Here is a 23,014-nt window from a genome sequence, read left to right as displayed (position 1 = left end):
AAAGGTTGATTCATAATTAAAAGTGTTTTAGAACATGATTTTAATTCAGATTGTACTGTAGTATGTGCCATGCTATATTCATAATTGCTTTTCAGTTTAACTACTTGAGACCTATACTACTTACTATAGTGAAAATACCCGATCTACAAGCTCACGTGTCGCATCGGTATTTTCCCTATTTTTGAACATTATTATTACATTTTGTGACAATTTTCAATTTAGTCCAAAATATGGATGCCAGGTTGAAGGTGGTTAAAAACGTCATCAACGCACTCAGTACAGTACTAAATACAAGCACAATGGGATCTGCATTATAATGTAGATAATATGTAGAGAGCGCGTTCTGGAGTGACCATCCTGGTCCTGGGTTGCTCCACTTGCTTACAGGATAGTGCATCGACCACATAATTGCAGCGTCCCCAGGTTCAATTTCGGATGGAGACGTGTTGCATGTTTTTCCCAATCTCTGCTCTGAGTTTCCTGTCTCTCTGCTATCTGATCTATCTATGATATGAAGCAATAATTGACCAAAAACTTAATAGGAACCAGAACCCAATTTCTCTGAGCTCTGAATCCGGGTGTTTGAGGTCTCACAATCTCTTTGGCTAACCACCCTCCCAGATCCTTACCCTGACTGCCACCACATCAAACCTATACCGAAAGTTAACCTAATGCCAATACACATTTTAACCATAATACCTAAACTTAACCATCTCTAATGTTATGCCTGAATTTTTTTTTTACGTTATACCTGCTTGTACTGTACATAGCCCAGCTCTGCTCGTCTCCGCCTATTCTCGCAATGCATCATGGGCAAGATACCGCTGCTTTAGGAACCACTACCAAAAAAGATATAGAAAAACTATCCAGGTCCTTACCTGCACATTCTCACGGAGGTCTGTGGCCTCCCGGATGGGTTGGGTGGAAGCCCTGAAGAGCTCATCCACAACCTTGATCCCTGTGGTTTTGGTGGAGGTGTACTCCCGGGCCTTCCTGCCTTTCCTCACCGACAAACCCCTCTTGTGGGCCTTGCCCCCACCCCGCCTGTTAGTGATGGCTACGTGGACAAACAGAGTGGTGTTGGGCAGGAACTCCCCGATCAAGGACTGCAGGGGGACGTGCCTGTAGCCGGGCTGGAGGCACTCGAAGGGGATGGTGTACTGGCCGATGAACTCGTCTCCGATGTAGTCGTCGTCCAGCACCACGAAGCGCATCGCGGCCAGTTCAGGCAGGTTGATCTGGAACTCAAAGCTCTCTTCGAAAATGGGGTTGTCGCCATTCTGAGACACGGTCTTAGTCCTCTGCTCGGCACAGTCGGCGGGGATGCCGTGGATCTCCACGTAGATGTAGGGTTCCACCACGTCGCCCTTGGCGGCGGAGCCGCGGGGCTTGGGCAAGTTCTGTCCGCTGATGACTTTGATGTGAAGGAGCTGGGCCGACACGCCGGGCAGAGAGTCCCGGGCGTTGGCGCTGAAGTACGACACCTCCTCCCGCATGATGGCCGGCCGCAGCACGTAGCCACAGTTCCCGTTCTGCCTGAACCAACCCAGGTTGAGGTCCATCATCAGCCCCGGGGTCTGGTAGTTCATGGCCACGATCTGGCAGCCACACTTCCAGAAGTCCTGGGGGTTCATGTTGCTGGCGTCGATCCGCATGGGCGTGGGATATATCCTGGAGAGGAAGCGCTTGTTGTAACAGACAAAATCCTCCGGAAACTCATTGGCAAACCGGTTTGCATCCACCTCATTGAAGGAGCTGATCTCCCAGTGCTTCTGATCCCTCTTAGAGGTTTCAAAGTCCCTGAATTGGATGGACTTGCAGAGAGACACGAGGTCAGACAGTTCTTTACACAGCCGGAGTCTCTTACAGGCCAGGCCATTAAACTGGTCCTTCTCGTCGGCCCCCACTCTCCTGGACATCTCCAACCCCTCCTCCTCGTCCGTCACCTCCCCCTCAGAGTCAGTGCAGCCGGGGGGCAGCCTCTTCCCCTTCAGGAGGATTTTACCCTTGAGTTTCTCTGGGGAGGGCAGGTAGTGCTCCTCTTTGTTGGGGGGGTCGACATACAGCTTGTCCCCGAGGATCTTCTTCATGTGCTGGGCCATGACCCTCTGCTGGGGGACACAACAGTGGGTCACCAGGCAGAGGATCAGCGGATACTCGGAGCTCTCGAACGCGTATTGGTTAACAATGTCCAGGACCTTCGAAAAGGCGAGCTGGGAGGCCACGGAGCTGCCCACGTACACCACGGGCTCGTTATCCGGGCCGTCCCACACGACGACCTCGAGGCTGCGACAGCCCATCCGCAGGGCTCGGACGTAGCTGCCGATGTCCGAGGAGCCCCAGAAGTGGTCCTCCAGGAGGGAGGCGTTGTGCGAGGCGTTGATGTAGTAGTGGGACAGGGGCTGGGTCATGTCCTGACACACGCGCTTGTGCTGGGGGTCAAAGATGTGGCACTCGGAGGAGAGGAGGTAGTGCGTGAACCCGTCGATGGAGAGGTAGGCCCTCTCGCGGCCCTCGGAGGACGGCTCGAACCTCTGAACCATGTCCCTGCACATGTCCTCCGTCACCCCCTCCACGCCCTGCTCCACCTCCATGAACATCATCAGGTCTTTGCTGTCCAGGTACTCCTTGTTGCTGGAGAACTGCACCAGCAGGAAGAAGATCTCGGGCCGCGTGCACAGCTCGCAGTATGCCTCCACGAACGTGTCCATGTTGATGTCCTCTCCATACTGGTCCTTGGCTTTCTGGAGCTCCTTGAACTTCAGTTCTATCCGCGACTCTTTCATCCCAGGATTGAGGCCCTTGACGATCTGGGTGGCCCTGAACAGGTCTATGTGTCCCTCCTTCTCCATATCTGCCAGCTCAAACACCGAACCGATCCAGGAGGTTCTCAGGCTCGGCTGGCTGGGCTCCACCACGTCCACAGCGTGGCGGCCGTACGACACCAGATACCTCAGGCCCATCACCCACGTGCTGACGACGTCCGCCGTGCTGGCCACTAGGTCCAGAGACTCGTAGTTGTCGCCATAGATGATGGAGAAGGCGCACTCGTCGGGGAACTGGTCCGAGAGGCCGTTGCTACGCAACACCGGCGTCTTCTTTCCCAGACGGACCTCCTTGATGCTCTTGATCTCCAGTTTGGCCTTCTCCGAATCCTTCTTGGAGGGCTCCCAGCGCAGCCAGCGCATATCTGGGTCCAGGAGGAAGTAGCGGTTGTACATGCGGGAGTTGGAGCGCACCTTCTTCATCTCACAGCCCTCCATCATGAAAGCCATGCAGGCGGCCGTGCTGTTGATCTTGCGGTCATTTGGCATTGAGCTGAAGGTGACCGTCTTCTGCCTCACTTGCCTCTGCTTGGAGCCATCCTGGAGATAGAGAGAGGCAGAGAGAGAGAGAGAGAGAGAGAGAGAGAGAGAGTGAGTGAGTTAGAGAGAGAGAAAGAAAGAGACAAAGAAAGAGAGAGAGGGGTAGGTTACACTTTGTGCATCTGAACAGAAACACATAAAACAGACTGACGAGGAGGCATTCAAGCTATGATTACATAAGCAGCAGAGAAAAGAAAAAAAAATCAGCGAGACAAAGAACAGAGCATGCCTTCATCAACAAAGGGGGCTTTGCACCCTGATGGATGTGTACACGCCAGACCCTAAAACAAATCCTCAAATCCAAACACAGCCCGTCCGTGCAGCTGAATGGGGATGATTTACTTCCTTCTTAGCCGAACTGTGCTGAGCCACTGAACAACACGCACACAGCCCCGACAGCCTGTATCTACCACCTGTCACCTCTGTGGGCCTGTTGATTCCCCCCATCCACCACCAGCCAACTTGACTACGCAGTAAAATCCTCCAATGTTTAATTCAGTTAACCCATTAAGACCGGGAAGGGAACGCATCTGTGTGTCATTTTTAGATTTCTTTGGCTATTCAAAAATAGCACATCTGCAAGCTCATAGCGCGGCACCGAGTGCCGCGCTATGAACTTATAGATCTGCTATTTTTGAAAAATCGTGAACATTTCTGCAAAAAACATTTGTAACTCAAATCTTTGCTTCTGGGGGGTCCCTGTAACTAAATATTTTACAAAATGTTCGCTTAAAAAATATGTATTCCAAGATTTGCACAAATGTTCACGATTTTTCCAAAAAAATAGCAGATCTACAAGCTCAACTCTGTGTCGCACTATGAGCTTGTATATCTGCTATTTTTTAATAGCCCAAAAAATCTTAAAATGACACAAATGATGCTTTCCCGGTCTTAAAGGGTTAACCAATCCTAAGAATGTTACTGCTGGGACCGTGCTCCTATTTGGAGATAATCACCATGTCCTTGTTTTAAAATGCATTCCTCATTGTCTAATTATTCGACATATCCCAGGTTAGGAGTTGTTGTGTAACATCATGATTCGTTGAAGCCAGTGTACTCCCGTGGTTTTTTTCTTCCTAGACAAATGGTAATATAATGAATGCCATATGAAGTCTGGATCTTTTTTAGAAGAGCACCGCTCACAGTAATGATAGGGAAAGAAACGAGCGCTTACCACTTCGGTTTGGCCCGAGTCTCGATGGGTTCATTTCTCAAACAAAGTAAAGGGCCTAAAAAAAACCTGAATTCCACATTGCCTTACAACTGCAAATGAGATTTGCTAGTTAAATATTCATCTTGTGGGTAACCTGCTATAAATACATGCATTTCTTAGTCATTTCCTGATACGTGACGTTCTGTTCGGCCCCTCTTTCTCTCTCGTAAAAGCCTAATCTGAAGAAGTCATTCGTGAACATAGTAAAGAAGACTCTCCATTACACCTGCTGTGGGCTGTGTCTGTGGAGTAGCTGACAGAGGTTCTACTACCAGTGGTTCTCAACCTGTGAGTCGGGACGCCTAGGGGGGTCGCCACATGATTTTCGGGGGGTCCCCAGATGACAGTGAAAAAGTGTACTTAAAAAAAATTAAAAGTAAAGAAAATAAATACCAGAAAGAGGCAAACATTGTGAAAATAGCAGGTCTACAAGCGTTGCGAGGCGTTGTGAGCTTGTAGATCTGCTATTTTCACAATATATATCTGTGGAACCATGTCAGACGAAATGTAATGCCTCAACTCCTGCAAGTCCAAGTGCTTGTCTGGGTGGGGGGTCCCCAGTTCAAATATGATTATGTTGGGGGGTCCCCAGTTCAAATATGATTATGTTGGGGGGTCCCCAGTACTAATATGATTATTTTGGGGGGTCCCCAGTTCAAATTATGATTATTTTTGGGGATCGTGGCCTGAAAAGGTTGAGAACCACTGTACTAGATATGCTGACAGAACGATACACAGTTCTGCCCTACTTCTGCACATTAAGGTTGATTTACACTTAGTTGCGCGCCGGTGTTGCGTGGTGTGATGTGTTGTGAGCTTGTAGATCTGCTATTTTTTGGTGCGCAACATGGCACGCAACCACGTATAAATCAGGCATTACTCTGGATAGCTACATAGTCTGGCTTGGATGCTGTTGGCCTGGTTTATGGTTGGAACATGGACTTGTTTCATAACATAATATTCTTTTTGTACAAGGCATTCAACTTTTTTCTCTGTCAAATATTAGAAGACAAATTCACATTCAAAAGGCATTTGTGTACAGAACCAGACATAATACTCCAATGATTCCCCACTGGTGAATCACCAGTGGTGATGTTTGATTACTTGGCAAAAGTCTCTTACGTCAAGATGAATTTCAAGTAAAGCCACTTAGTCCAAACTTCCCTACTGCCTCCATGCCTGTCCGCCATTTTTTTTTCTTCTTCTCTTTTGCTTTGCCTAAAACGAAACGAAGATCTAACGTGCAGAGAGGGTCCTAGAGTCATGGCAGTGTATGTGCATATGTCTCCTTCGCTGGACAAATGTCTGCCTATACACATGGGCTGATGGATCTCCCCAGAGCGTGGTTCAGCTTCAGCCACAGTGAAACACCTCAGGGGCCATTCATCTTCCCAGTGACAGCCCAGAGGCAGACACGGGGCCGATTAATGAGCGCCACTTGACGCAAAGCCTGGGAAATGACACAATCATCACTCTCCTGCTTTGCCCTTGCCGGATGACCTACAGATCCTCTTTCTTACAGGGGGGACCATCAAATCCCCTCATTCCAGATGCATGGATTCCCAAGTCCTCCAAAGTCCATTTAATCATGTCGAATGAAAAAAAAAAAGAGACAGAATATATATGATATATATATACTGTGTGTATATTTATACAGCAGAATGCTTTGTACTGTAACTCCTTTGAGATTATGTATATATATATACACACATACATAATCTCAAAGGAGTTACAGTACAAAGCATTCTGCTGTGGATGTAAGGTGTCTGAATGAACAGATTTGGTTGGCCTAGAATAGGGCAGTGTTTTCAGTGGACTCCGGCCCGGGATGAGGTGCAGCGTTTGGACCACCCAGATCAAAAGGCCCGCTCAGCAGGTGATCAAAACGAAGCCTGGATTCACATGAACAGGCATGTGGACCCTCGGCATGAACCCACAAACATCAAAATCTCAGCATGTTAAATTAACTCTGTCCGAGTAAAGACAGACCATCGAGAGTTCAAATTGACAGTCGGGGACGCAGGACGTTGCAACTGTGCCATAAAGAATTCTGGGTAGCACTTTACAATAATGACCCGTTATAAAGCATTTATAAACGTTTATAAGCATTTTGTAGACTATTAACAAATCATTAACAACCTGTTTGTTGACATGCGTAAATGATTACTATAACCTTTATAACTATGGTTACAAATCATTTATAAGGTATTAGTATGTAGTAAACTATTCATTAATAAGCCATTTATATACATTTGTAAATGATTACTACATCATTTGTAATGACCCATTATAAAGCATTTATAAACATTTATAAGCAGTTTGTAGACTATTAACAAATCATTAACAACCTGTTTGTTGACATTTATAAATGATTACTAAAACCTGTATAACTACGGTTACAAATAATTTATAAGATATTAGTAAGTAGTAAAACTATTCATGACTAAGCCATGTATAAAACATCTGTAAATGATTATTAATTCATTTGTAACTGATGTTATATAATATATACAAGCTATTTGTAGATAAAGAACTAATCATAGACAAACTATTTATATACATTGGTTAAGGATTATTAAATCATTTATAATAACATTGTAGAATATTTAAGAATAATTTAATCATTATTTAAAGCACATTAAAACATTATTTATACTCGAGTTTGTTCATCATTAAATAATGACATTTAAATTGTAGGAAATCATTTGTAAATGATTTATAAAGTGGTATAAATTGAGTTTTTTCGTGGTTATCGGACATCTCTTTAAACATGTATTAAGACTTCATAAATCATGTGTTAAATCTTTGTTCTAGCCCAAGGCATGAACAACAAACCATTTCTAAGCAATTATTACACATTTAAAATGTATCTGCAGATCATTATTTCCACATGATCAATTTTACTTGTGGGTAATTTGGGAAATGTGTTTGTTCATGTTTAACATATGCTTTGTAAATCATTCCTAAAATATCTATAAATCCTTAGTACATGTTATTATGTGCCCTATAGTAAAGTGAAGACAGTTCATCATTTACAACTGTCTGTTAATGTGTTTGTTCATGTTTAACATATGCTTTGTAAAACATTCCTAAAGTATCTATAAATCCAAAGTACTTGTTATTATGTGCCCTATAGTAAAGTGAAGACAGTTCATCATTTACAACTATCTGTTAATGTGTTTGTTCATGTTTAACATATGCTTTGCAAAACATTCCTAAAATATCTATAAATCCTTAGTACATGTTATTATGTGCCCTATAGTAAAGTGAAGACAGTTCATCATTTACAACTGTCTGTTAATGTGTTTGTTCATGTTTAACATATGCTTTGTAAAACATTCCTAAAGTATCTATAAATCCTTAGTACTTGTTATTATGTGCCCTATAGTAAAGTGAAGACAGTTCATCATTTACAACTATCTGTTAATGTGTTTGTTCATGTTTAACATATGCTTTGCAAAACATTCCTAAAATATCTATAAATCCTTAGTACATGTTATTATGTGCCCTATAGTAAAGTGAAGGGAGTTCATCATTTACAACTGTCTGCCTGTTGCAAACTACCTGGCTTTCATGAATGCAGACACCACACCAAACAATTACTAGAATTATCTTTCATGTTTAATAAATGATTCATAAGACATTCGTAAAGAGTATGTAGACCATTTGCAAACGTTATCATGTGCCTTGTTGTAAAGTGAAGACTATGCATTATTATTTCATGTTTAACAATGATTAGTAAAACATGTGACATCAAAAAGTGGCAGAAGTAACGTTATAGAGTATAAAAGTATAAAACAATTTATTAAGATATAAAATGTAACAACTCTTGGACACAGCACACACACACTAACATTTAAACAAAGAAATTCATCACAACCGAATCACAGAGTAGCAGCTTGGAGCCTCTGCAGTCACCACCTCCCAGTGCAAGTTAGCTTTAGCTGCTAAGCTAAACTGCTAAGCATGGAGGACATTACTAGCCTACACATCAAAACAAACATTGTGGAGCCAAACGGCCACCATCAAAATACCCCATGGTCATAATGCTACTTCATGTGTGTAAGATTAGCCATTTTATGTTACCTTGATCACCTGCAATAAGACAGTTAAAACACATAAAACATGAATTAGACATATTTCTGTCCAGTCTGCAACTGCATCACTGTTCACTTAGTCCCTAGTAGGCTACTGCAGGTGTAATGCAGGTAATCAGTGTGTTGCCAGATTTTGCAAAAGAAACAAGCGGCCAGGTCTATGAAAACAAGCCCAAAAGGAGCAACTAGGCTCAGGCCCATGATAACGTCTGCAAATGGTTTACATACTCTTTACGAATGTCTTACGCATCATTTGCTAAACATGAAAAAAACTCTCTAAAAAACTACATTTATACCACTATATGAATCATTTCCAAATGATTTCCTACACATTAAATTACATTATTTAATGATGAACAAAATTGAGTATAAATAATGTTTTAATGTGTTTTAAATAATGTTTAAATGACTCTTAAATGTTCTACAATATTATTATTAACCAATGTATATAAATAGTTTGTCTATGATTACTTTAGTTCTTTATCTACAAATAGCTTGTATATATTATATAACATCAGTTACAAATGATTTAATAATCATTTACAGATGTATATAAATTGCTTATTCATGAATAGTTCATATTGCTTATTCATGAATAGTTCACTACTTACTAATACCTTATAAATGATTTGTAACCGTAGTTACAAAGGTTTTAGTAATAATTTACAAATGTCAACAAACAGGTTGTTAATGATTTGTTAATAGTCTACAAACTGCTTATAAACGTTTATAAATGCTTTATAACGGGTCATTATTGTAAAGTGCTACCGAATTCTGATGCGAAACTGGTTTATTTTTCTCTCCTTCGCCTTTCCAAGAAATACTTGGCATTTGCATCCAGTTGTTGTGTGAGCCGGCTCCAAAAAGCCAGCGGTGCATGTTATAATACATGAACCACCTCCAGGACCAGCAGGACGAGGCTACGGTCTGTTTGTTGGTTCAGCTGGAATAGGCTATAATAACCCTATACTCTCTCACAGAGTTAATCTAAGGGTGAAGAGAATGTGTCGTCGACCACTTCAAACGGTGGAAGACGGAAGACGAACCGCCGCATCCACGCGGCCACAATGCACAGCGGGCCCGGCACACTCCCATTCCCTTCCAAATCTTCCCCTTTGCCCATCATAGCGCTTAGGTAATGAATCCGGTACAGTATTATAGGCCATAATCATGAGATCACATTTCAAAACCCCGTCCCAAGCTCTTTAACCCATTAAAGACCGGGAACGCATCTGTGTTTCATTTTTAGATTTATTTGGGCTATTAAAAAAATAGCAGATCTACAAGCTCATAGCGCGGCACCGAGTGCCGCGCAATGAGCTTGTGGATCTGCTATTTTTGTAAAGCGTGAACATTTGTGCAAATCTTTGAATATTTTTTCTACAAACAGTTTTTGGGAAAAAACGTTTATGTTGGTATAATATCAGTGGTGCTCCAACTTTTCCATGTCAAGGACCCCCTAAATGATATGTATTTGGTCGCGGACCCCCATCTCAAAATATGTTGTTCTAGGGACCTCCAGAAGCTACGGCTAATCTCATACGCCTTAATACCCTTTAACCTCCCATGTGACAGAAAACGACTATCTAATTTCAACGCCAGGACAAAATGACAAACTTTCCTTTCCTGTCCTCTTCTTCTGGGTCTTTTTTTTTTGCAGAGAATCAACCAGATGAGGATGTGTGAGACAGAAAGCAGGCTAGATGGGGGGGTGGGGGAGTTTTTTCTGGGGACGCCACCAGTTGTCTCTGGTCAGGAGTGATTGCTTCCAGGCTTTCTTTGGGGGGAAGCACTGTGACCAGAAAAGGTCAAAGGGCACGAGGGTAATCATCTGCTTCATTAGCATGCTGTTACAATTAACCGGTGCATTCAGCGGGACAACAATGCCTGATTTATGCTTGGTTGCTAACCGGTGTCGTCGTGTACCAAAAAAAAATCTGATCCACAAGCTCACACCGTACACATCGCAAAGTATCGTGAGCTTGTAGATCTGCTGCTTGTGGTAGGAGTCAGGTTTAAAGCTGTTGCCCACATATCCGGCTTCTCAATCAGATTCGACGAGGCACATGCACAAAGCAGCGTGCACGTCTCCGTGGAGAGAGCGAGACAGTTCATTTCCGACACACCGCTGAACACCAATCCTACTCATTGATTTCTAACCTGGAAGTGCAGGGATGGTGACCTGGACTAATAGGAGCAATCATTCAGCCGGTCAATTCTACGGTATTGGTCCTTTGGGCAAGTATAAAAAAAATCACAGCAAAACAAAACAAAAACAACAGCCTTTATCAGTCATAATGTGTGTACAGTGTCAGTGTCGTCTTGAAAGTTTTCTCATTCCCACTCACATACTGTACATCACTTCCTAAATTATAATTTTGCTTCTGTTCTATTCTCTTTCTCTCGTTCTCCTCACCACATCCTCAATATTTTTCCTCTGATCCATGACGCCTCCCACTTCTCCATTCTCTCACACCCTCAGGGGTCTTTCCTGTGTGTGTGTGTGTGTGTGTGTGTGTGTGTGTGTGTGTGTGTGTGTGTGTTGTGTGTGTGTGTGTGTGTGCGCGCACGCGTGCGTGTGTGCGTGTGCGCGTGCATGTGTGTGTGTGCGTGCGTGCGCGTGCCTGCCTCTTGCCCTGTTTGCTGCTGTTGCCGGGGTGATGGGGTATTTTTGTAACCACTTCCCCCCCTGCTGTGTTTTGGCGCCGGCCGCCCCAGGCAGGGTCAAAGACTCGGTGGTGGAAGAGTGAAGCTGATGAGCACAGGCAGGCCGTGAGACAGACAGGGTCCCCGTGTGTGTGTGTACTATATGAACCAACCAAATCACGCTCTCTCTCTCTCTCTCTCACCTTATCAACCCCCTTCACACATGATGCCGCGCCCCCATGAGCAGCTCAACACTACAAACCGACTTGAGGGAAACAATTAGTACAAGTTTCACCTGACCTATACATTATGGCATGCCCTGTGTGTGTGTGTGTGTGTGTGTGTGTGTGTGTGTGTGTGTGTGTGTGTGTGTGTGTGTGTGTGTGTGTGTGTGTGTGTGTGTGCGGGGCATGCTAGCACTTCCAAAGGATTCCCCCCAAGGACCTTCCCCCACTCACTGGCTGACCTCTACTTGCAGCAGGGAATCTCAGAGCACAAATCCAAATCCACAAACCCTGCTCCTCTCCTCCGTGTGCTTACATGACGGCGTAAACAACTCACCCCCCGGCCATTCACACAAAACACAACCTCATAGCTCACGGCAGCATAAACAGAGTGAGGGCTAACATAAATAATAATATAACAATCTATTTACAATGCCTTTCGAGGAACACAACGTTCAGAAGAGTTTTGAAAAACAACGCAGTTTAAAAACAAGCACAAAGTCCTTTGCAGGAAATACAAATCTAATCATGTGGATCTTGGGATGTGCATGGGAACGGCTCTGTCTGTCTGTCTGTCTGTCTGTCTGTCTGTGTTCCTTTTATCAACAGTGGGTGAAATTAGTTTTGGTAAAAACGTTTTGTCATACATTTGTCCATAAGAGAAAGGGAAGAAGAAGGGGGGGGGGCAAGGGGGAAGAGAGGGAGAGAGTAGAGATCAATAAAAACAATAGACTGGCCTCTAACGGGTATTGTAATAAGTACTGTGACAATAGGTACAATGGGTATAGCATAACAAAAGGACATGCGTTCCCAATGGGCATCGCCCTAGTTTTAAAAAAAAAATAGTGAAATGGTTAAAAAATATATGAAAAATATGTGAGAAAAAAAGAAAGTGTGACCCACTGGCAGTGTGCACAAGAACTTTGGCGCCGCTTGGTCCAGTAGATTAGCTCCAGACAAACGCACAGACACACACACAGCCCGACCTCTTATAGACAGCCTCCTACAAGGAGCCACGATGTTAATAAGGGGGGCGTATTTGGACACTGGTCTGCTGTCAAGTGTTGAAAAACTATTTGGAGAAAAAAAAGGCCCAGAGTGCTGACCGAGCTGGATCTGTTTGCTACTGAGCAGTACACGCACGCACGCACGCACGCACGCACGCACGCACGCACGCACGCACGCACGCACGCACGCACGCACGCACGCACGCACGCACGCACGCACACACACACACACACACACACACACACACACACACACACACACACACACACACACACACACACACACACACACACACACACACACACACACACACACACACACACACACACACACACACACACACACACACACACACACACACACACACACACACACACACACACACACACACACGATGATGAGTTGTGGCCTGCTATCTCTTCCTGTGGGACTCTGGACATACAGTACTGTACCAGTCCATTCAGCGCCGGCGGCCCCCCTCCTCTGTCAGGGCGGATCTATTCAACGCTACTTACATGGCTGCCTGCCACTGACAACTGCTTTCCACCGTTCTTATCGCCCCGCAGTAAAAACGATGCTGCGAGAAGTCAAGCCTCTGCTGTTTGTTCTCGCCCCCGTGGAGCTAAAACGCGATCTGCAGGTCGCAGATGGGTGAGCGAGGCAGCGGGGGCGCCGCGCGGGGAACAGGGAGAGAAGTGGAACGGGAGGAGAGAGTCCATGACGTTAACGCCACGCTGGTGAGTCATGGGGGGGGGGGGGTGAGAGGGGCTCAACACACACAAACACACACAATGTACACACATGCACACACACACACTGACACACCGCCAGACAGCCAGTCAAGGCTATGCTACATCTGCCATCACATGCCCACACCGATGCATCAAATAGAAAAACATACTTGCACACACGCTTGCACACGCGCGCGCACACACACACACACACACACACACACACACACACACACACACACACACACACACACACACACACACACACACACACACACACACACACACACACACACACACACACACACACACACACACACACACACACACACACACACACACACACACACACACACACACACACACACACACACGTACGTGCAAGGTGAGCATGGACAAGGTGAGCATGGACTGGTGTTAGGGTCATCATAGTCTGGGAGGCATTGCGTCGGAGCTTGGACAGCAGGGGCGCGGCCACTGCGTTGTGATTCAAATCAACAGCCAATGAAGAAAAGGGGGCGGGATCCACATGCAGTGGGTGCTACATCTAAATAGGATCGACGGGAAGCAATTTCCCCTTGAGAAATTGCGGCCGCCATTGTTGTGTACTGCTGTTTGCCTCTCGTCGGACTTTTTAGACGAGTCAGACCGGTAAGAGGCGTGTCCGCTCAGATTCTGAGCGTAAGCTACATCCCGCCCACAAATACCAGGGCTCTGGCCCAGAAGTTCCTCGCCAGAGCAGGCGAAAACTTCTGGGAACTCAGATTAGGGTCATCAGGACCAGGCTCTGTAGTGTAGACCCTCCAGGCACCACAGTAGGCCTACCTCCTCCACAACGCTTATTTATTCAAAATTATTTGTATTTGGTGGCGACCCCCCATCTCAAAATACGTTGTTCCAGGGACCCCCAGAAGCAAAGATTTGAGTTAAAATGTTCGCTTTAAAAATATATATATTCAAAGATTTGCACACATTTTCAAGTTTTTTTCAAAAATAGCAGATATACACGCTCATAGCGCGGCACTCGGTGCTGCGCTATGAGCGTGTATATCTGCTATTTTTGAATAGCCAAAGTGTAAACAGGGGAAGAGGGAGAGATACTGAGATTCAACACCGTCCTTGTTGGAGAGACGGAGGGGCAAAAAGAGAGAAGCCAGAACAAGAGAGAAAGAGCTAGAAAGGGAGAAAATAAGAGAGAGAGAGATAATGTGTGTGTGTACGTACGTACGCACGTGCATGCGTGCATGCGCGCGTTTATGCGTGTGCGCAAATGTATGAGTTTGCTTTAATCCAGGCGGTCCATTGTGCTCCATCTGTGCCTTGAAAATAAAGCCCCATTCTGCTGTTAACCCTCTGTCTAATAGTGTCTACGCTCCGGTGATGAGTGGAAATCCCCAGGAGAACTTTAAAGGAGCCGAAGGAGCCAAACAATGCACTAATTACAGAGGGAGAGAATGGTGGCCAGTGCTATATGAGCGCCTGAGTCCGACAAAATAAATAAAGGAAAGTAAAAGAAAGAAAGCGAATCGACGGGCGGCTCTGAAGACGGCGGTTATAATCTGAAGACGCACGTAAAAGGCTCCATTTATTTTCACTAGCAGCCGTGAAGCCATTCCATATGTGTGGCACGCTGACACTTGAGCACCATCAGGGTAGGCAGGGGTATACTCATAAATCATACCGTCTGAATTCACTGCACATTACTGTACGTATGTACGTGCACGTGCGCACTCGCACACACACACACACACACACGATATCACCTCCTCCTCCAATGACTAACTCTCCAATGGCCATGACTGACTGTCCCCCCTGTCGCCTGCCTCCTTACTTTCCATTTCTGTGCATCTCCGATGGGGCCAATTATTTCCAGCACATACCTGTGTCAATGCACGTGTTTGCCTCTGTGTGCGTGCGTGTGTGCGTGTGTGTGTGTGTGTGTGTGCGTGCGTGCGTGCGTGCGGGCCACAACTATCGATTATTCTATTACTTCTTCCATTAATCAAAAACCTTTTTATTTTATTTTACACCTTACTTTTCATCCCACAGGGATTGATTATTGGCCGATTATTTTATGAAATGATCGATTCTTTTTTTATATTGATTAGTTGGTTTAACTGTTACACCCCTAGTGCACGCACATACGTACAGTGCGTGCACATGAAACCAAGCAGGTGTGTGTTTGAGTACACGTGTCTGTCTGCGATTGCATGGGTGTTGGTGCAGTCTCGCGTGGCCAGACTGTTGCCTCCTACAATTTCAAATGTTTCCGGTCAAACAGTCTGGGATCATGATTAAAATATAAACCGGGTGTGACGCCTCCTCCCCACTTCCGTTTCGTCCTTACAGTCGCGCAAATTTATCCTAATATAAATCAAAATCATCTAGCCTACTGCTTAGCAGAAACGGAAATTAAAAAATAAAATATATTTTCGTGAACGGGAGTGCCAGCTTCCTCTCTCGGATTTCGGGAGGTGTAGTTCCAGACTCTATATAGCATTCGGAGATGGTGGAATAGTTGTCTGGCTACGCGAGACCAGTGTTGGTGTGTCTGCCTGTGCTATGAGGTCACTTCCTGTTGGCTAGTCACCAAGGTTCCTCGGCTGTCCTCTTTAACCACGTCTTCAACCCTATAGAACTAGTTGGTCGGAGTACCCCAGGGCTCTATAGTAGGTCCGCTCACTTTTTCCCTCTACACACCAATTATTTTTGGCCAAAAATAGCCAATATACAGCACAATCTCACGACACAAGGCGTTGAGCTTGTAGAAGATCATCTATTTTTATCTATGTTCACCCTAGAATAGGGACGCTAGGGTTCATGTCCTGTCTACCGCAGGCCCCTGTCCTCTAACCACTTCCGACTCTCATCGTCCCCTCGGCTCACTCTCACTGATTATCTGGCTGTGTGTGGGTGGGTGGCAAAGCTCAAGCTGCATTGAAAAATAACAGTATAATCCTTTGTATGTGGAAGGGAGGGGGATGGAGGGAGCGGGGGGGGGGGGGGGGGTTACAGAGAAAGAGAAAGAGAGAGAAAAGGGGGACCGGAGGGAGGGAGGGAGGGAAGGAAAGAGAGATAGAGAGACAGAGAGAGAGGGAAACAGAGAGAGACATTGTTGTCCCTAAACCGCATGTCTCCTGTGTCAGATAGTCTCCAGTGAACCCTGATTCTGGGGCATAAAGTTGGGGAATTTTTCTAAAACTAACTAAATTGCCTTATACTGTAGCACCTTATCCACTAGCTAGGTCAATATTTACTCTCTTTACACATCGTTATCTAACTAACTACCAGCAAGCACAAATCTATATTCAACAGTGCCGATACTGTGAAATCCGGAGCGTTAAATTAACGCTCTGGATTTTTACAGCGCAACTGAGCAACTTGCGGAGAGTAACAACGGTTGTGTCAACTGCGTCTTAAACATCATGAACGGCACCCTGTCTCCCTCTCTCCTCTGTTCTCAGAAGAGAAGAGCTTTTGTTTCACCTCGAAAGGATCCTATTTCCTTTTGTTTGCGCACCTCATCACATATTTTTTTCCACATTTCCTCAAAAAGGTTTTCTCACTCTTACCCTACACTCACACTAGGTACCCGGCCGGGCGTCCCTTATTTTGTACGAACATTTAGGTACGCTCAGAAAAAGATAAAATCTCACTATATACATGTACAGTTTTTGTGTATTATTAATCACTTGAACCCCAGCATCCATTTTCTGGGGGGAACAAAATGCCGATTTACAAGGTCACATTTGTACGATTTGGGAGCAGGTAGATTGGCTATTTTTGGCAAAGACAGACAGAAATAAGCTGTGCCACCCCAGTCCAGTTTACTATGTCTAGACTGGGTTTAAGAGGTTACAACCTGTATTACAGTATGAGCAGTTTGAATGAAGATGTGTGTCATTCATCGATTCCCCGAATTAAGGAACAAAGTGTGTCCCGGTTTCCAAATAAGGGACGGTTCCTTACTTCCACGGACTGTTGGCAACCAACTCGCACCAACACTGACAACAAGCGACAAAGAAGACATTTCAATGGTACAACTGGGATACACTGGGCGACTTGCTAGCTAAATGTGTGTGTTGTACAATGTAAAGTATATGGGAAATAGAGAAGACGCCATTGTCCTTTTTACTGTAGATTCCACGTCCTCAGAACTACAGTACGTTAGTAACGCCTAAAAACTGTCTGCAAACAATCAGGTGTATAGGACACAGCGACACAGAGACGTCTTGCGTCGAAAGTCGCTGCTGGTGTGAGAATTAGGCCTGTCAAAATTGGCATAAAGAATGACGTTTAATATTATTGAACTACTTAACCCCTGTAGTCTTCCACAACTGGAGTTACAACTGTACTTTGACCACTTTTTCAGTCTATACCAAATCCCTTCGCCAAAAATAGCCGATCTACAGACGCAATGTGAGCTTGTATACTGTATCTGCTATTTTTGAATAGCTAAAGAATTCTAAAATGACACAGATGCCTTCCAGGTCTCAATGGGTTGTTAAAGACCAGAGATGTCTCTTTCTCTGTCTCTCTCCTCCTCTTGGTTGGTGCTGAGAAACGTGTTCTTTTGCGAGATCAAACGAATGGCTTCATACTCATATCTTATTCTAGAATATCCTTTTAATAATCTTATGTAATATTATGGTTTATATAAGCCCAGACTTGTCCAGAGAGAGGAAATGCATCGCTCAGAGCGATGTGATGGAACAATCTTTGCCGTGACATGAAACATAATTATAAATCAAACCAATCTATTCAATGTGACAACAAGGACGTTTCACAGTGAGGAATATTCCATGTAAGTTTTTACAAGTTTTTACATTCTTCGGTCAAGTCTCGTCGTAAATAGTCTGCCATGCAATGGATCACCTGTTTCAGCTTGACCTGTTATCAATTTAACCCATTAAGACCTGAGGCTGAAAAATCTAAATCCTAACAGTTTTGGGAAAATAATATAAAAAATATTTTTTCACGATTTTCAAAAATAGCAGATCTACAAGCTCGTAGCTTGTATATCTGCTATTTTTGAATAGCCTAAAGAAATCTAAAAGTGACACAGATGCGTTCCAGGTCTTAATGGGTTAAGTGACCTTGTTGTGTGATTCAATGTGTTCAGTGTCGGTTCTGCAGAGTCAAAGTTTGTCTGTCTGATAATTCGAAAATATATTCGAATATGGAATATTCATTGCTTGACAGCCTCGTGAGTATTTTTCCCACACAAGACGCTGTAGGAAGGCGACTACAGTATGTTTGTTCTGTCCTGTCCCGAACGAGGGCTGATGGAAGCCGTATAAGGCCACGTTTACACGGTAACGAAAACGACAAAGTGCCGTTGCGTTCTCACTTTTTATTCTTCGTTTACACAGAGATGCAACAGTGATTGAAAACGCTGTAGTGTGCATGCCAGGTGGCTAGGTGGCGGTGAGACGCGCTGCCAGATAGACCAGGCAATCACGCATGCGTAGAACCACTTTCGTTCTACTTCCTATCACAGCTGTTTGTTTGCATCGATGTAATAGCATATGCGCCGTGCGCCGACGTGAGCCATGACGTCAAACGTTTGCCGTTTCCCCCGTATTGCATCTTTACACGGAAATGCGAGGCGGAGCTTTTTCAAATTTTCAACTATGGAAGGGGGCTTTTTGTTGCGGTTTCAACCCCCGAAAATGCCATTGTCATCTAAACGGAAGGCAAATCTTTTTTTGTAATTACATTTTACATTTTTATTTAGAGAAACCAAACATTTTTTACCCCTTTTTCTCCCTGCCAGTTAATTCCTCCCCACACACATTTCTGTGTTGTCACTGACTCACCTGCCAGTGAGGAGCCCCCACCAGGAGGACGTAGAGCCTTCGTCCTACTCCTCCCATCCAACTCTCCCCACTGACATATGCCGCCCCAGCCCTGTAGGAGTACTTGCAATGACCGATATCACCTCCCCGCCCGGCTTCCGTCCCCCGAACACGGGCCACTTTCGTTCGTGTTGACGCTCGACAAAGCCGGATGCACCACGGTGGATTTGAACCCACAACATCCGCGGTGGTGGGCAGGGACTTTACCACTGCACTGCGCGGAGGGCACACAGAGGGCACATCTGATATTTATTTTGCCGTATTCTCTTGAGACTGTTGTCCTCTAAACAGGGCCTAAAGAGTTGACACTGCTGGATTAACACCTATCTGTCTGTCTGTCTGTCTGTCACGTTGCAACGCATCGTGTTGTGAGCTTGTAGATTGTCCATTTTCGCAGAACGTTAGCCTATTTTCACTGAACGTCCACCTTATTATTACATGCCCAGAATAGGGATGCTAGGGTTCTTTCTGGACACGATCCATCGCAGCCTCAGTACCGCCTGACAGGCAGCTGCTTTGAACCCACTCACAATGAATCATCATCGGCCGTGGAGAGGAGGGAGACCAGGGGAATTTGCTTAGGCACACATACACACATACAGTAGTATAAACATTAAACATGCACCCCACCAACGTGCTCCCGGACCCACTCAGACATACAGTAAACACACAGAGACACACACACACACACACGCACACACACGCACACACACTGCGGGAATGCTGCCTGGACATCCTCTCCTGTTTCCTCTCCATGCCCGCAACAGCCACTTTGGCGTCCGCGACTCACTTTGTTACAGGAAGCGAGGATGTTGTAGCTTGGATGTGGTTCAAGACCCTGCTGCCACATGTGTGCCCTCTGCAAGATCCACAGATGACACAGTAAATATGAATACCCCCCCACCACACACACACACACACGATGGCCAGAACAAACAAAGCAGTCAATTGTCTGTGGACACACACTTGGTACTCAGTCAGAGTGGCTGAGAGACTGACATCTTTATCACAAACAGAAGGGGGGGGGGGGGGTGGGGGTGGGACTGCGTTGGATGAACAGGAAGCTGATTAACAGCAAATGTCACCCGCCAGTCCCTTGCCACAGATCTACACAGTGTTTAGCCTCCGCCACGCAAGATAAGACGTTCAGGTTGAAATGACGGCCTGCCAGAAGATTACAAACGCAAAGAAGGGAGATGAAGCGTCGCATCTTCTTCAACGATGAAACCACACACAACGCCTCGTCTTCCAACCTCACGCACAAGTTGAGGCTGACGGCCTCAACTTTGCAGGAGGTGAGGTGGCAAGAGGATGTGTAGCAGGCAGTCTATTGGCCAGGGCGCAGTTGTAAATAAGAATTTGCTCTTAATCTTGCTTAAATAAAGGTTAAATGAAATAAAACAAAATAAAAACATTAGGCTGTCGAAAACTGCCGACCTACAAGCTCACAACGCGGGCTTGTAGGTCGGCTATGTTCGACACGCGACACCGTCGTGCGACGAAGCTTGAATCGGGCTTAAGCAATTAAGACCGGGAACGCATCTGTGTGTCATTTTTACGATTTCTTTGGCCATTCAAAAATATCAGAGTGCCGCGCTATGAGCTTGTAGATCTGATATTTGTAAAATATTTAGTTCCAGGGAAGCAAAGATTTGAGTTGCAAATGTCCGCTAAAAAAAGAAGAAAATCTAATATTTGCACACAATTTCATGATTTGAATAAAATAGCAGATCTACAAGCTCATAGCGCGGCACTCGGTGCTATGAGCTTGTAGATCTGCTATTTTTGAATAGCCCAAAGAAATCTAAAAATTACACGCGGACGTGTTCCCGGTCTTAAGGGTTAAGTTAGATGGTTATCTATATCAAGGGCTTGTGAGTTTCCGAAGCTTGCAGGCCTTGCCTGAGATTTTCCTGCCTGCTGTTTGTTCTCCATCCTTCAGCCTGTCACTGCGGCCGCTGAAGTAACCTTGACTGCAGTCTGCATTGCAGCTGCACGGCGGGGACGGGACGGGACGGGAGGAGAGGAGAGGTGCCCCCTGCTCGCCACCAGAGAGTTGTGCACCACCACCGCTGCAGGATAGGATAGGACACCTCCATTCTGCTCCTATGCTCACCCTAACTGGAGAGATGAGGAGGTCTGCGCTGCAGTCTGACAGCTGTGCCACATAGTGTATGCCACATGGTGTGTGTGTGTGTGTGTGTGTGTGTGTGTGTGTGTGTGTGTCCCGGTGCACACACACACACATACGCACACACTTGCACACGCACGCACGCACGCACGCACACACCATGCGGTGTCAGTATGTCCTTGGCATACTGGTCTCTTTTCCCCCAATTTTTGGAGGTCATTGTTTCATAGTGGTGGAACTTATTGTGTGAGCTCTGTAATCAATGTTTATACCTAGCTCCTGCAACACTGACCCAAAAGAGTCCATCATTTTATACTATCTCTCTGTAAATGTGCACACACACACACACACACACACAGTCATCATCCTGGCTCTGCACAGGCCTGCCCCTGTGTTTTGAACCGTTCCAAAACTCCACATTGATGTCTTCACATCTATGCTCAGTAAACCTGTGTAGGAGGTGTGTAGAGAGGACCCTGTGTGGGCGTCGTGTTTTCTCCCCAAAAAAAAAACACTTCGTCTTCATTCCATGTGCATTTGCCAAAACAAGAATACAGGTCTAAAGCAGGCATCGATGAATGATGCGTTCGTTCTCCCACTGACACATTCCACGCCTGCATCCGCAAAAGCCCACTCAACTCTATAAATACCCCTCTGAGAGCACTGCTCCTCGCCCGGGCTCCTTCTGTCTCGCCGAGAGCCTGGCATAGCAACGCTCGCAACCCGCTCGAGCGTCAGGAGGGAACAGACAATATATAACTCTGACGTGCGATCGCGCGCCCACCTAGCTTCGATCTGTGGTGATGATCATCAGCCCCGTGCGGTACTAGAGCTCTGTCAGAAGTCGTTGTGACTCATTCTTGACTGACTATATACTTGTGGCCCTGTTCAGACTAATCTCCATAACGATTTCAACAAGTCAAACTTGTTGGTTAACCAATTAAGACCTGCAACGCACCTGTGTCACTTTTTGATTTGAGCTAAAAAAGCATTATTTTACACTTTGGCTATTCAAAAATAGCAGATATACAAGCTCGTAGCGCGGCACCGAGTGCCGCGCTACGAGCTTGTAGATCTGCTATTTTTGAAAAATCTTGAAAATGGAGTGCAAATCTTTGAATATATATTGTTTTAAAGCGAACCGTTTTAACTCAAATCTTTGCTTCTGGGGGTCCCTGGAACAAAATATTTTGAGATGGGGGTCAGCGGCCAAATACATATAATTTGGGGGTCCTTGACATGAAAATGTCAAGGAATTTTTTTCAGAATACTGTTGGGATTTAGAAGACATTCGTAGAATCGGCTTCAGGTCTTAATGGGTTAAGGCTTAGAGTCAGCGGAATTTTTATTTTTATATAACGGCCATGGGGCCTGTGGCGAGAACATTAAAGTCTATGGAACTATAGCTAGCCGTCTAAAGTACTCCCGTTGGCATATTAAGTGATATCCTAGCTCTATCTTGGTATGTCCTTACAGAAGATTCAGTTATATTGAGATACTGCATGCTGTGGGTGTATCACTATTGCGGCTGGTATGAATTACAGCTACATCCGTTTGTCTTTTCTTCTCCCGGTAGCAGAGATAAATGTAGGACACGTCTGAGCTGGCACGGCAAGAGGAGAGTGTGTGTGTGTGTGAGTGTGCGTGTGTGTGTGTGTGTGTGTGTGCGTGTGTGTGTGTGGGTATACTGTATTTATATCCATGCGTGTAAATATAGAATGAATGTAGGGGCGGATGACAC

The 23,014-nt window shown here is 45.3% G+C and overlaps 1 protein-coding gene across 1 annotated transcript in view; it reads right to left on the bottom strand.

The window, feature by feature from the left end:
* The window catches only part of LOC308097874 (inactive phospholipase C-like protein 2), a 98,990-nt gene that overhangs the window by 36,604 nt on the left and 39,372 nt on the right, over positions 1 to 23,014 (bottom strand). Inside the window, exon 2 of the mRNA XM_080445972.1 lies at positions 879 to 3,365. Within this exon, the coding sequence (XP_080302098.1) occupies positions 879 to 3,365 (2,487 nt within the window). The remainder of the gene's footprint in view (positions 1 to 878; positions 3,366 to 23,014) is intronic.

This window comes from Gymnoscopelus braueri (assembly GCF_963280865.1).
Source record: "Gymnoscopelus braueri genome assembly, chromosome: 13".
Taxonomy (NCBI): Eukaryota; Metazoa; Chordata; class Actinopteri; order Myctophiformes; family Myctophidae; genus Gymnoscopelus; species Gymnoscopelus braueri.
Note: the sequence above shows the minus strand (reverse complement) of the source record. Positions and strands in the feature narration are given on the sequence as shown.